The following is a 15870-nucleotide window of genomic DNA, read 5'->3' as shown; positions in this document are numbered from 1 at the left end:
ACATTTTGAAACTATTTATAAGGAAATAAAGACTTTTCAAACTACAAGAGTATCTTGGACTTCTTTGTCTGGCTCACACCCACTTTTAGTTGCAAACTTAAATGAATAAAACATCAAAAAAGAAGAATCCTTAAAATCACGGACCCTCATCCTTGGAATTAATGGAACCAGCTCAGAGAAATCAACTATACCATGTTTTAGTTTACAAAACACCCAAAAGACATTTTTTTTAGAGTGATTTTAGCATACCATTCTTTCACTCCCCATCAGAGGGGCTAGGTATAGGTCGACCATCCATTTTTACTCAAGGACATGAACAAATTTGATATTTTTACCTAGGGAAGAATTCTGACTGTTTGGCTCCCCAGTCACTTGAGCCAATCATTGGTGGGCTCCTAACCTGTCTCAAACAAATTTATTGCCATTGATGAGGATCATAGAATTGGATGAGATCCGAAATGTTCACATCTCATGCTAACGAACACTCTGAATTGGCTGCAAGGTGACATGTCTAACATGATACAAAATCCTTTTGAAATGAATACATCTTATAGATGGCCCACCCTGTGACTTGATAACATCTTTCAACTTTCAGGACGTGCACTTCCATATACCCATTGAGCAATCTCAAAGGTTTCACAGGTTTTGAATCCAGGAATCATACTGACAGTTCTCTTAGTGCCTTTACCTTCAAGACCTATCCTAGAATGTTCACAAAGGTCTACCTTTGGTAGGAATACATCACTGTAGGATTCTAACAGTTCAGATGGAAGGCTAGTCCACACTCCAGCATGTCTACTGGTAGAAAAGGATTCAGAGACTGCTAGTCCAATACTGGATACACAGCGATTTTTCCTTCTGATCATCAAGAAATTTGGGGGCAGATCTACAAGAAAGTGCTGCAGCGTGGCACTGCAAGCCCTTTGGCTCAGCCACGCTGCTGCACTTTTAGAGCACAGGAATGCGCTGAATCACTACAGGCATTTTTCTCTTTCAATGTGTGCTGTAGAATGCAGCACGCATTGAAAGAGGAAAAAAACTAGGCGAAATGAAAGCACTTCTCCTTGTTGCGCCTCGCTACGCCACCCCTAGGGTGGCGTAGTATACTGACGCAGTTCCAGGTTTACGATTCCTCGTAAATCTGGGAATGTGTCAGGTTCCATGGGTGTTGCTTGGGAACACCCCCAGCAACACTCATGGAACGCCTCTTTCACGCAAAGTACTGCATGTAACGGGCCATATATACTAGGAAAGGAAAAGCCACACAGGGTGGCTTTTCCTGTCCTTGTAAATATGGAGCAGAAAAATGCGCTGCCAGTGCGTCACAAAAAGTGACATACTGGCAGAGCAAGGGGCTTGTAAATCTGCACCCCTATCTTCAACCTATGCAGTGTCTAGAATATATTTTGGACTGATTCCAGATGCCTCTGGGAACTCTGTAAAGTAACACAGTTCTGTTTTTTTTTTATATAATTCTTTTTATCAACAGTCATCAACATATACATACAGTACAAAGGATTTGGCATGGGTGTATACAACAGAGACAGACAGTGATCATAAATAAAACATTACTTTCCATTGGGTGATACGGAGTAGGAGTATCATCATAGTCAATGCTATGGGGTGGGCTACATATATTCCCCCAATAAGAATTCCATGGGTCACAAATTTTGGACCATTTTCGGGGGCAACCTCGAGCTATGTAGACTGTCTTTTCCCTGTACATGCACCAATCGAGGTCTTTTTTCCAGTCTACAATCGTGGGTGCATATGCTGCTTTCCAGAGCTGTGCTATATTTCTTTTGGCTACTGTAAACCCAAGAGTGACCCTTTGCGTTTTATGATTATTTAGGTCAGTGGGCTCCCAGATGTTTAGGAGGCATCTACGAGCCTCCGGACGGAAAGTGACTGTTAGTAACACAGTTCTGTTTTGAAGACTCAGCTGACCACTGTCCGAGTTAAAGATTTTGCCTCTCTCAGGCAATTGTGGAAACATTATTCCAAGTCTAATGATGACTTTGTCTCATTTCAGAACTTCTCCCTCCTGAGTTTCCTTGGGGCAAGCTGTATACAGGGCCCTTGGTTCACCCCCTGCTGAAGTACCAGGATTTCAGGTCAAAGGACTTTGAAAGGCTAGTTCTAGTCTTCAGCATATAAAAAGATGCCCTCGAGTTCTGGCTGCTTCCTCCAGATGCAGCTGTGGTTCTTACCACTGATTGCAATGAGAGTAGTGTGGGTGAATCCGACTCCGTCTTTTTGGGTAGAATTTAAAATAGTTCAGTGTTTAAACGTGAATGAACATGCCTAAATCATGAGAACTCTTGCTCCAAACTTTCTGGATCACACAATTGTGGTCAGGAAAAGCTGCACTGTGACGAAACCCTCCATAAACCTGTAAGCAGGACCAACTTTTGTTCTTTTTGCCCATACAAACATTGCAGCTCTGATCTAGGGCAGCATTTAGTCTCTACTGCTTTGTGACTGTATGCTTCATGGCTACAGACAATGAGTGGGACGATCATTTATGGGGTGGTTACCCCATACCAGAATTTGGACATCAAACCAATTTGGAATCTCAAGAGAAAATCCTGTTTGCCAGCCACAATAACACCCCTATTTCCAATTATTTGTCCATGTTTTGGTTGGAAGGAATTCACAAGATAGCTACCGTTGTAGCTCCATATCCATCTTGTCTTCTCTATTAATTAATTTATTTTCCTCTAATTCCTAGATTTCTGTTCAGCCTTCACATGAACCTCATTGCAGTATCCACATTCTGATTAAGAAGTGACTGGAATCCCTAGCTTCATCAGTTGTCACTGAACCAGGAGTCGTATCTATCATCTCCTTCATCCTGCTACTGAACCTGGTCCTGGTGTTGCTAATGGTTCTTCGCCTTAAACTCTCAGATTTTTGATTGATTATGCTGGGTTTAAGAGATTAAGGTGGTCTGGGGTAGAGGTTTTATCCTCTGAACGCATGCACACAACCACGCACACCCATACTCAATCTCTCTCTCTCTCTCTCTCTCTCTCTCTCTCTCTCTCTCTCTCTCTCTCTCTCTCTCTCTCTCTCTCTCTCTCTCTCCTCCCCTCCCCTCCACCACTGGGGCTTCTTTGAGGCATGATGTTAAATGGAATGTTTCTCATATACTGTCTAGATATATTTGTTTATACTTAATTTCCTCAACAGGGTTTAATTTAGGGCTGTCTGTCTCTAGATTAGAATTTAATAGGCTTATAATGATCCTAAAACGATGAGTGGGGAAACATCAGCCCTTCGTTTTATGACTTCTTAAGGGTTCCTCTAAACTGTATTCTGAATTGCAATTTTTTTTTCTACATATGATCTGCTATTGTAACTGGCCTATATAGTGCTTCATCTAATTAAATCCATTGAGGAGGTAACAAAGACGTTTCTGTCTTTGACATTTTTCTGGTAGTTGTTTGATAGATTTTTTTCAGACCAGCTGCAGCTCGAGTTAGGTCCTTCTTAAGATGGGCCCCTCCTTCCTTTAGGAGCAGAAGTCTAATTTGACAATTTTCCTCTTATCCCCGTGTTCGGATGCAGTAATCTTTCTTATCACATTGATATTTGTAGGGAAGTTCATATTTATATTTCTGCTCTGTTGCTTCTCCCAACAATGAGGTTCTCTCTCTCTGTTAGGTTTACAGCTGCCCAAGAAAGGGGGTGAAATAGTCTTCCTCTTCTATGGTCAGATTGATGTATGCAGTGAACTCTCACATATCTGTCAGGAGAGACAAGTACAGTTGTCTCTATTCAGGGAACACCTGCTAGTGAAATTGTACTTTATTGGACAGTAGAGGGGATGGTTACCTTGCAGAGATTTGTAAACTTTTCCCCTTGCGTTGCCTTCTATATATATATATATATATATATATATATATATATATATATATATATATATATATATATATATATATATATATATATATATATGCTTGTTTTCACTATATGCATCACACTTGGCGACAGAGTTGTTTCGGATGTTTGCTTCTGCACTTCATGTTTCAGATTGCTTGATGTTTGGAATCAAGTTGTACGATAAAGTTGTATGTGTTTTTTTGCATTCTGAGCATTTGCCGTCTCAGGATCTCTGAAATTCTCTATTATGGACTGTATATGTGAGACTGGCTAACTCCCATTATGAAATGGTTCTTAAAATGGAGCACAAGGGCCTCAGGAATAAAACTACAAATTCAATGAAGGCATAACTGCAAGGTGACCATATTATATAAGTAAATAAGCATACTGTAATATTCATTAATATAAAGAACAATATCATTGTCAATTGCACTTACCCTGTAGAAATGAACAGTGCCTTAAGAACAATTGCACACCAATTTATTAAGAGGTGTATTAAGAGATTGGTTCCCAGAAATGCTGAGAAAATTAATGCAAGGTGAGGAAAAAAGGGAGACTCACTGAAAATGCTTGGAGGGTAATGCATGCCTTTTGAGTCCCTCAAAGCCCCAGAACTTCCAGTATTTTGTCCGTTTGCATTGGGGAGATCATCATGCATGTAAAAGTTTTACAAGAATATAAATGCTTGACTGTACCCTTGTTAATTGTTAAATGAACTTTACTCCATCTTGCAACAAACAATGACTGTGCCAATCATTTTCGCTTTTGTGTAGTAGTGTAAATGTTTATACCAAGCTTCACTAACACCCAACAAAGCATATCGGAAGCAGCAATGCAAGCTTCCCTAATACAAAGCACAGGTGCAATGCCGTTCAGCTCACCATGGTGGAATGATCGATTGGTGCCATAAATAAAGCAGGTTCTTCCAGTGCGGTATGGACTTAGCACTTCTGTGGAGGCTGACATGCTGCAAATCGGTTTCTGACGGCAGAGCCATCTGCGGCTCTGCCACTAGAAAAAGGGAGGTTCCCTTGTGCCTAAGATAAGATAAGATACATTTTGTAAAGCGATCGAATGCCTTGGCGTCTTGGTGCTGAAAGTGTGAAGAGGGACTGTACCGTTGACACCGGCGGCTTAATTAGGGGGAACAACCAGGATTTTAGCAATTTCCTAAAAAGCTACCTGTTGGATTGTAGTCTCATACCTATAGGTATCTGATTCCACAGTTTATCTGCACAGTGTGATAGACTCCTAGTTCCCCATCTTGCTCTGCGAATTTTGGAGATATGAATGAGACCCGCATTTGTGGAACTAAGATTTCTGATGCGAGTGTACCATGAGAACGATTTCTGGATATCAACCAAACCACCTCCATATAGTGCCTTGTGCACCAAACAGAGGGCCTTAAATTCTACTCGTTGCTGGATAGGGAGCCAATGTAGTGACCTTATGCCAGTCGAGGTGGGATGGCCTTTAGGAATGTTCAATAACAATCATGCAGCAGCATTTTGTAACGATTGTAATTTCGTCCTCTGTGCCTTATCAATGCCCATAAAAAGTGCATTGCAGTAATCTCTTTTCGAAAGAATAAGAGCTACTACCACCGTTTTCCTGAGTTCCTGAGGAATAAAGGGGGAAATCTTCCGTAAGTTCTTCAGTAAAAAGAAGTGGGAAGAAGTTAGATGATTGATCTGAGCTGCGAAATTAAGCTGATTATCAAAGATCACTCCTAGGTTCTTGGCCTAAGCTGGGACGGGGACATTCACCAGCCTCAATTGGCCACCAAATTTGATTCCACAGGGATTTGCCCTTCCCAAACTCCACTACCTCCGTATTATCAGTGTTGATCTTAAGAAAATTTTGACTCATTCAGCTCATGATTTCCGTCAGGCAGCCATGAAAGCTAATGGCGGTGGTCTCTGACTGTTTAGCTACGTATATGACAAGCTGCGAATCGTCCGCATACGAGAACAAAGTAAAGCCATGCTCTCTGACGAGTCTGGCCAGTGGAGTAACATAGATATTAAATAGAGTTGGTGACGAGGCTAATCCCTGCGGCACTCCGCACGGAAGATGAAATGTGTCGGATTGTAGATTTTACCAGTGTATGTTCTGCTCCCTAGAGGCTAGAAAGGAGGAGAGAAGGGCCAGAACCGTATACCCAATCCCCACAGCCTTCAGTCACTGCACTAACACCGTATGATTCACGGTGTCAAATGCTGCTGATAGGTCAAAGAGGATAAGGACAGGTCTGACCCCCCCCCCCATCAACCTGTCAGCGAATCTCCTCCGTTCCCATAATCAAAGCAGTCTCTGTAGATTGACATGATCGAAAACCATGCTGGCCCTATCCTACCATTCACTAATAATCTTAGAGAACAGGTCATCCAATTAGCATTGCGGTATGCGAAGTTAATGGTGCTGGGTGACCTTAATCTTCATTTCGACGATAGGGATAATGCCCCCGCTCAAGAATTCTGTCAGGAAATGGCCTTGCTCAATTTAATGCTCCAATCCACTCTCCCTACCCATCAGTTGGGTCATTTGTTAGACCCCATCTTTGCCAACTGGGAAGGAATCAGGGTTGACGCCCTGATCCCGGTCCCATGGTCTGACCATTATCTGGTTCCCTTTAGTTTTTCGTTCCTCAAACCTCCGATTGTGCTTAATATAGGTAAACCACAGAGAAAGTCAGGAAATGGCCTTGCTCAATTTAATGCTCCAATCCACTCTCCCTACCCATCAGTTGGGTCATTTGTTAGACCCCATCTTTGCCAACTGGGAAGGAATCAGGCTTGACGCCCCGATCCCGGTCCCATGGTCTGACCATTATCTGGTTCCCTTTAGTTTTTCGTTCCTCAAACCTCCGATTGTGCTTAATATAGGTAAACCACAGAGAAAGTGGGCCAGCTTCTCTGCTTCCAAGTTTAATCAGGCCCTACTGTCAGGGGGGCCCCTAGGGTGGAGCGATGTGGAAACGGCCTGCAGTGCCTTGTCTCACCGCATCACTGAGGCACTCGATAAGGTAGCTCCTTGGTCCTCTAACGCTCCGAGGAGGCAGAGTAGATCTGCCCCCTGGTTCAATGAAAAACTGAAGGTCGCTAAATCCTCCTGCAAACGCCTGGAACGGAGCTGGAGAGTAGATTTTTCCGAGGGCATAAAGCTATCTTATAAATCTAGTCTTAAGAGCTACCACTCTCTTATAAGGAAAACACGAGCTGCCTACTACAACACCAAAATTGAACTAGCAGAGAACTCCTCTAGAGAACTGTTCATAATTTTTAAAGAACTATCGTCGCTGGACAGAATCTCACCCCCTAATAGGGACTCAGTTGAGGCTTGTGATAGGATAGCGGAGTTCTTCTCCGAGAAGGTGGAGAGAATTTACTCTACCTTTCCTTAAGCAGCTCGTAATGGGAAATCTGATCTGCCGAGAGTCGGGACTACTAATGTGGTTTCCCGCCTTTTGGGCTTTAGTCTTCCTTCTGTTCCTGTCTTTCGAGCTCTTGCCCTGAGCATTAAGTCTGGCTCCCCGAAAGATCCCATGAAACCTAGAATCATGAAGGACCGTATGGACACTTTGGCGCCTTACTTTAGACATCTCATCCAACTCTCCTTTAACACAGGCATAGTCCCACGGAATTCGAAACAGGCGGTGGTTGTGCCCATAAAAAAAAACCCGGGATGAACTTTAGCCAGTTGGATAATCTGAGGCCAATCTCGCTTCTACCTTTCATCGCCAAAATTGCAGAAAAGGTGGTTAACGAGCAACTGGTGAGGCACGTTAATCTGAACAACTTGTTGCACCCCACGCAGTCGGGTTTTCGGGCAACATACTCCACAGAGTCAGCTCTGCTTTTCTCCACTGAAACCATCCGCAGTCTGGTCGATGCAGGTCAGACGGTTGCACTGATCCTGCTCGACCTTAGCGCTGCATTTGACACTGTGGCTCATTCCATTCTGCTGCAGCGCCTTAAGGAAGGTGGAGTGGCAAATCTGGCTCTGGATTGGCTTAGCTCCTTCCTACAGGATAGAAGTTTCCAAGTAGCCCAAGGCCCGTTCTACTCCAAGAACATCAGGTTGGAGCAGGGGGTTCCCCAGGGATCTATCTTGAGCCCTACGCTCTTCAATCTTTATATGGCTCCCATGTCTGATAGTATCAAAAAATACGGTGTCAATGTTGTGTCATATGCAGATGACACACAGCTTGTGGTATCTCTATCCCAATCCCGTGATGAGGATGCCTCCAACTTCTCACTGTGCCTTCAAGAACTTGCCGGTTGGATGGCGAACAACTGCCTCAAATTGAACGGTGATAAAACCTAGGTACTGATTGTGGGCAGAGACACCAAGTTATGGTCCCCCAAATGGTGGCCACAGTCCTGGGGCCCTATCCCTGCCCCGAGGGAGCAAGTGAAGAACCTGGGAATGTGGTTAGATTCCAAACTTTCATTTGACCACCACTCCAGAGCGGTGGCCGGTAAATGTTTCGGTATAATGAAAGGCCTCCGGAAAGTTCTGGATGTGCTCCCAGTAGCAGCTAGGATAACCTTAGTCCACGCACTGGTCACCTCTCGCTTGGACTATGGGAATGCCCTCTACTTGGGCGCTAGCATGAAAAGCTTGCAGAGGTTTCAATATATCCAGAATGCGGCTGCCCGTCTTGTCCTGATGCTTCCTCGGAAAGCCTCATCGAAACATGCACAATCTACTCTACACTGGCTTCCAGTAAAAGAACGAGTCTCCTTTAAGGCCCTCTGCATCAGTCATTGAATTCTTCAAGGGAAGGCTCCGATTTACCTTAATAATCTTCTCTCCCCCTACTCGCCATCCAGGGCCTTGCGGTCCTCAGGTTCGGGTCGAGTTCAAGTGCCGGTTATAAAAAGAGCTAGAATGGGGGGTCGCTCCTTCCGCTACCTTGCAGCCAAGCAATGGAACAATCTTCCTAAGGAATTGAGACTGGAGCAGTCCGAAACCACTTTTCGAAAAAAACTGAAGACCTGGCTTTTTCAGCCAGATTAGTTGTCTCAGCCTTTCCTTCTCTGGACCGTTATGTTGAGCTGAGGACGGCCACTCTTACCGCAGCGCTTGGACATACTAGCTAGTATAACCAGGCGCTTTATAAACCTCTTTATTATTATTATTACTTGGGTCAAGCAGATTATTGGAGTCTAGATATTGGGTTAGCTCCCTGTTGACTGATTTTCAAGGAGTTTGGCTGCTACTGGCAAGCATGAAGTAGGTCGATAATTTTTGACCTCTGTAGGATCCATGGTAGGCTTTTTCAGAGTCGGCCTGATACACGCTTTTTTCCAGGCACAAGGTAAATCCCCACTCTAAAACGTTGTTTAAAGTTTGCCTAAGTCTGGTGTTGGAACCGAGTGGTGGGCGGACTGGGTAATAGACTGGTACCCTCCTGCAATGACCCCAAAAGTATGTTAATTGAAAGTATCACTTTCTGTCTGCTTGTTGTGTGCTATGGCACTACATTTCTTGTATCTGCTAAAAAAAGATTCGATCTACCTTTTCCAGAACAGGACCGGTTTGACACAAACAACGAATGCTGGGACAGAGGCTGTAATATTATCGAAGGGCAGTGTGTTTGCAAAAGTCGAACGTGTGGCGTAAAATATCAGTTTTGGGACCAAATCGAATGTAATGCTGCACTTGGTAAGTTTAAGATGATTCAAACCTTAAGAAAGTAACGTTTTGTCATAAGCAGCATGTGTTGATGTTGTAAGGTGGACCAATGCAATGGTTGTTTACTTTTACTATATTAGCAAAGATGTTGCATTTGAAAAAAACCTGCACTCTACCGCCTCAAAACGTACCCATTCATTAATGCAGGCACTCATTCATTTTCCTCTTCTTGAACAGGGGTTAAACCCATCTTGGTTGTCCCAAGACAGGGGGCGGGTCAAAGCAAGGCTGTGAAGCAAGCAAGCTCAGAAGAAGCTGGCTAATTTCAACAAAAGATTTCAGTTTGAGGTTCTTGCAGCCTAAACCTGAAAATCTTGAGCCATGATCCTTCAAGGAAACTAAAGTGGAGCAAAATTCAGTACAGCTTTTTTAATGCCCTCCATACTTGGAATTCTAAAAGCTTGCATACCATTGGAAAGTGCCATTGAATGTAGATTCCATTTCCTGACATTGAAATCCTTGTGTCAGAGTTGTATCGATATTGGTGATTAGCGCCAAATCTTGCTCTCATTATAACAGAACATGTTCTCTAGTCCTATTCATTGATTACCTGGTCCTAGCTCATTCAATATTTTACCTTCCATCTGCATGACCGCGTTACATGTAAAACTCTATCCTTTTCTTTAAGGCATACACATCAAAGTATGAATCTTTTATTACTGCCACCATCGAGTAAGGGTAAGAGTTCCCCTAATTTCCTATGCCTTGCATCAATAAGAAAATGAAGCTGGACGAATATGCCCAAAAATAAAGTACAACATCAGTCAAATGGCACAGCAGTATATCATTCTTGTGATCTGCTCATTTGTTTGCTTGGGTGAAGTCGAGAACATAATATCTTACTACCTTAATATTGTAGCCAACGTATCAAGGACTAAAATATTGACTGGTAAGTGTACAGAGAGAGGTATAGATTTACTATTCTTAACTTAACAGCTACATACCTTACAGCATTTCCAACATACATAGATGTGAAGTTAGGTATAGAATATCTATGCAGATTTGCCTGTCAATATTTTTGTCTTCCATATTTTAGCTGCAACATTAACCTAATGCGATGTTCCATACTCAATATTCCAGCCCTTCACCATCTTCAATAAACTATGGCATTAGAGAACTAATATTTGTCAAAAAGTTGACTAGCTATAGTAACATTATTTCTAGTATTATTTGATGTTGTCCCCATGTTAAAACCAATTACCAAACAAATAACATTTTGAGAGACTGAATTAGAAATCTGTCTGTGAATGTTAAACAATCTTCCTGTATATTAGCGTAAACAAGGACCAAGGGTTTCGTATTCATTGTACTGTGACTTTTGTTCATGCTTCTGTGTTCCAGTGAAAGTGAAATGTGCTAATGTCACGTGTCCTGAGATCACTCATCCAACTTGTCCCTGGGATTCTGTAGCCACCATGACGCACACTCCAGCAGGACACTGCTGCCCCACCATCCCTAGCTACTGCACCTGCAATTTTCATGACTGTCCAAAAGGATGTTCAGAAAATGCATCAAAAGAAGTGATTGAAAATGGGACAGGGATCCCCGGCAATTGCTGTGATCAGTTTAAGTGTATAAAAGGTAAGAACACGTTTTTTTCTGTGTATATTTTAATTAATATGTGAATTGCTTTTGAGCATGCACGGAGTACACCGGCTTCCTTTGACTTCACTTACGTACATACAAATCAAAGATGGTTAAAACGTTAAAGCGGATGTGGCACCATAACCCCTATGGTTCTCAACTATCGAACCACCGGGCTGAGAGAAGGACCTGTGAAGTATATTTGTGATGACAAAACCTCATTTTATAGAGCAAAACTAGATTCAGCTGTAATAGACCCTACCAACTGTATGATATTCTCTGAAAATCCTCCAACCCAACTCCCACTGTCCCATTTGTAATTCCTACTCTGAAGTAGTTTGCTGAGTTCGTGGTTTTCTACTCTAAGTAGTTTGCTGAGCTCTTTGAAGAAAAGGGATGAACCATAAAACCAAACTTACACTCCCCTTAACCCCTCTGCATTTCCCTTCTATCTCCAGGAAAGTTATGTTTAATTTGTTGACTTTTGATTCAGTCTCTCAGTCAGTCAAGCCATATTTCACCGTAGTCTATATTGTTATGTTCGGATACATTACCATCCACCCTCCCTAAATTCATTAACCAATACATTAGCCCTTTTTGGTCCAACTAAGGTAACTTATGTTCAGGGATGATCTTTGATTTTATTTTTATTAGTGCACAATGCCAGAAATAAATTAAAGGGCATCCTCATCCACTCCACAAATAAACATTATAAAACGATAATAAACCAGCTAGCAAACCCAGCGCACAAATACACAATCATATATGAATAATCAGTAAATAAAATTAAAATGGATCTAACAACTAAGGTATTGCTTAAGTCTACTTTGAAAACTGATAATGGGACACAATCTTTAGAGTTAATTAATAGTCCTTTACAGACCGTACTGTCACTGCCAGTGTCACACAGACTTGTGTGGCTCACCAAGTCAAAATTCCTTGCCAAGAATAACTCACTTAATGACTACCAGTCAGTTTCAGGACTGGGTGGGGTATAGGGAGAGCCACAGTATAAACTCTGTTTTATGCTGTTTGATCTGTCCTAATTTGCCCTCGGCCATTTCATATTAGACCACTAATCCTCCTTGATACTCTGCAGTTTTACCTAGCTAATGTGGGGGCAGGTCCTCAACTGGTTCACATCATACCTGACAAACAAAGTTTTACTAATCAGTTTACACAATTTCATTCCCAATTCTGTCTCCTTAGTTCACGGAGGACCATAGGATTTCTTCTTAGACCCTAGTCATTTTAGTTTGTTTAACAAACTGGTTGGTGAACATCTGCATGACTTAGGTGTAGCCTTCCAATAGTACACAGGTGACAAGCTTGGAAGGTTCCAAAATAATGTGATATCTTTCACCTGTCAAGGCCCCAGGAAAAATGTAAACTGGATGACAGAGCACCCTCTTAGACTTTAATTTAGAATGTTGATCTCCTGCAAATCTCCTCATTGACGTAGGAGCATGCCTATCTAACCACATTTGACTTACTACCCTCATTCCTTTTGTTATGGTTTCCACTATTATAGATGGTTCCAATTCATAAGGTTTCAAAGTTGACTGTAGGCTTCATCTCCCTGACATATGAAACATATGCTCTCCCTTATTTCTCGATGCTGCATAACTCTCTGTTTAGGTTCAGATATCTCTGTAATGCTCAGCTCGAAATGCCCACCTTGAAATACCTATGATATTCTGGATTCCCTGGAACCTGCTTTAGCCAATAGCATGTAGCCCAGGTTCAGGGTAAAAGCATAAAAAGTCAACACAATGTCTATGTGAATTGAATGCTCATTTCAGACAATTACTGTGACTTGCAATTATGAGTACAAACCCCACATGGCCATCTCATTTTCCATCCTTTCTAGGTTGGTAAATTAGCTATTATAAACACCTGTTATGTGCTGGGCTTAGAAATAATAGGCATGTGGTAAGAAGTCCAAATGCAACAAACAACAAGGTGGTGAATTTAATACTTAAGTTAATCCCAGCCAATGGGAATTGCTCGGAGCCATGTTTTACTTCATCTTTTTTTCAGTTACCACATAACTCTAGACTGAGATCCACCTCATGCAAATCAGTACTGGCCCTGCCCCTCATCAGAAAAGGCCCTTCTGAGCAGCCATGCGAAGCCTAACCAGAACTGCCTGTTGCAGCCTATTTGGGCTTCGTCAGTGGGGTGCCGCTTGAATACTGTCGCACAATGAACATGGGATCCAAGCCCCAGCATACCTATAGCAATAAGAGCGTTAACTGCCACCAATAACAAAGTGCTAGATTGAATGCTTGAATTAATCTAGCCACTGACAGTCTCTCAGGGCTGCATTCCAGTCCATCATTTTTTGCCCACCATTCCACTCTAAACAGAGGCTCACCTGATGCAGATCAATACTGACCCTGCTCTTCATTGGTTCTCTACTTGCTGTGCAACTTTACCTAAGACATACTTCCCTGACAAGGCCAGATTCTGTCTGGGATTGATTGTGTTCCTGTGTTAGAGGGGACCTTACCTTACTGTTTCAGATGGACCTTTTTCTTGGTCAGTATTAATTTGCATAAAGCAGGCCTCTGTATAGAGTGGCACAGTGGGGGGAAAACTGTGTATGGAATATTATTTGGAGCTATTGACAGGGATTTTGACTATTTGCAAGCATTCCTCCTTGTCACTCGTGAGTTTGATTTTTCAGTAAGCAGTGCAATATATATTTTTTTAAAGCGATTATTATTAATATTATTATTCGTCCCACTCAACCTCAGTAATGGGAAATACTGGCTACCCCTGTAGTGTGTAGGCCCAGGAGCAAATACATTCACCGATAAACAACTGCCTTTAAAAACCTTGTTATATCTTCGACCCTCAGATGATTTATGTAGTTATCTCTTTTCAATGTTATTTCTGGTAGCCTGGGCTGTAGATCATAAAAGCTCCCGGAAGGCTCCCATCCTTCAGTTATTCCCCACACAGGTTTCTGTCACCTAAGCCTTGTTCTTGTGCTCCTGATGAGTTCATCTGCTCATCCCACAGCTGTCCTTTAAGGAATGGAGTAGCAGCATGGCTTCTCCAGAATTGGGAAAAGAACAAATAGTTATATATGCCCCAAGAGTAGTTTAGCCGTTTTGGGGCAGTATTGTGGTCAAGCTGCCCACACGGCCACACTGGTTTTGGTCAGTCCTTCGTTGCAGCAAGAGAGCTTCCACAGTGGCTACATAATTTACAAGGGAAGCTTCATGCAGGCTGTCACATGCACCATGATGATAAAACCCTGAAGAGGAACCCATTAACTGGTTCTTCAGTTAGTCTATTCACAGAAGACACAATATCTTGACTCCTAATATGCATACAAAGACAGACACACCATCCACTTCCAACTTGCCCCGCCCCAGACACATATCAAAAATACAACAAAGGGTAGTGAAGGGTCACAGATATGGAGTAACGAACTGTGGTCTGCAGGAATCTAGAGAAGCTTCCAGAGACGGGTTTTGAAATGGGAACCCTGGATACTTTGGAGTACAGGTAGCATGTACTCCTGAGAAACAATATTGATTCAGTTTGAGGAGGACTCTTCAAGGACTGAGGGCCTCGATCCTGTTTTAAAGTATGCTTCAGTCTCCATTAGGGATAGGGTAGCATTGGCAAAAATAGCCCTGCCTATATATTCTACAAAGCATCTTTTGTCAGACCAGAAGAGGGAGCTCGACTGCCTCCTGGGCTTTTAGGTATTAGCAGTAAAAGGAGTAGAGTTAATCTCAATGCAAAGAGGGACATCAATGAAGGTGGACGGGGCCTGCTGGATTTGGAGCTTTATTATGTGGCATCCCAGTTGCAATATGCTGAGCAATGATGTCTAGAGAAGGACAACTGGAAGAAGGAACTTTACAGAGGGTTACTGGGGTGAGGGTGGAGGGTGGAGGGTGGAGGACGAACTACCGGTGTGCCTGATGAGAGGGAATACATTACCCGAGGAATCCACCGATGTAATGTGATGGTTTAGCACTACGTGGGAGAAAGCTGTCCAGAAGGTGCTGAAAATCTCCCCTTCACTAGGTCAGTGCAGCCCTTTAGATGAATCAGCAGAGATATAGCTCCATGGAGAGAAAGGGTGTCGGATCCTGGGAAACCTCCTCCCAGGAGAAACATTCATTACATTTAAGGAAGCAACAGTTACAGTTGGAGTAGGGGTTGAACAGTCTCTTCAATTTGCTGAACTCACAAACACAACAAAAGAGATTTGGATACATTTCCCTGCTGGCCTAGCAGGTTTTGCGATCCTAGAGGAGTTGGTGAAGTCCGATAGTGGACAAAGGTTAGTTTCATAGCTCTATTGAGCAGTGAATACAGACCGAATGGGACCGGCCTTACAGGGGTGCCTAGGAGGAGCTATTGGGGCCTTTGACAGATTAGTGGGAAAGTCTGTGCTCAAGTTCAGGAAGTAGCTAGAAACAGAAAGTTTAAGCATACACAGTTCCACAATTTTGCATATCCCCGCAGAGGTTAGCCAGAATTTGTCTACATAAGTCCTCTGGTTCTCTGTGGTGTGGCGAGCCGGAGGTGAGTTTCTCACACATAAGCTGGGGTTGCAGGAAATTAGTGGGTTACTAAAGGGACATAGTGTAGAGAGTCTGGCTGTGATGACAAAGATCAACAAAACATTGCCTCCTAGGAATTATACCCAGTCCTAAAGGATGGAAAACCCAA

The 15870-nt window shown here is 42.8% G+C and overlaps 1 protein-coding gene across 1 annotated transcript in view; it reads left to right on the top strand.

Moving 5' to 3' along the window:
* LOC146867846 (cysteine-rich motor neuron 1 protein-like) overlaps nucleotides 1-15870 on the top strand; it is an 85026-nt gene that overhangs the window by 26978 nt on the left and 42178 nt on the right. The window contains exons 3-4 of the mRNA XM_085608551.1: nucleotides 9418-9555; nucleotides 10927-11166. Coding sequence (XP_085464677.1) covers nucleotides 9418-9555; nucleotides 10927-11166 — 378 coding nt within the window. The remainder of the gene's footprint in view (nucleotides 1-9417; nucleotides 9556-10926; nucleotides 11167-15870) is intronic.

This window comes from Triturus cristatus, chromosome 1_2, assembly GCF_964204655.1.
Source record: "Triturus cristatus chromosome 1_2, aTriCri1.1, whole genome shotgun sequence".
Classification (NCBI taxonomy): domain Eukaryota; kingdom Metazoa; phylum Chordata; class Amphibia; order Caudata; family Salamandridae; genus Triturus; species Triturus cristatus.
This window is presented reverse-complemented; position numbering and strand designations above follow the sequence as displayed.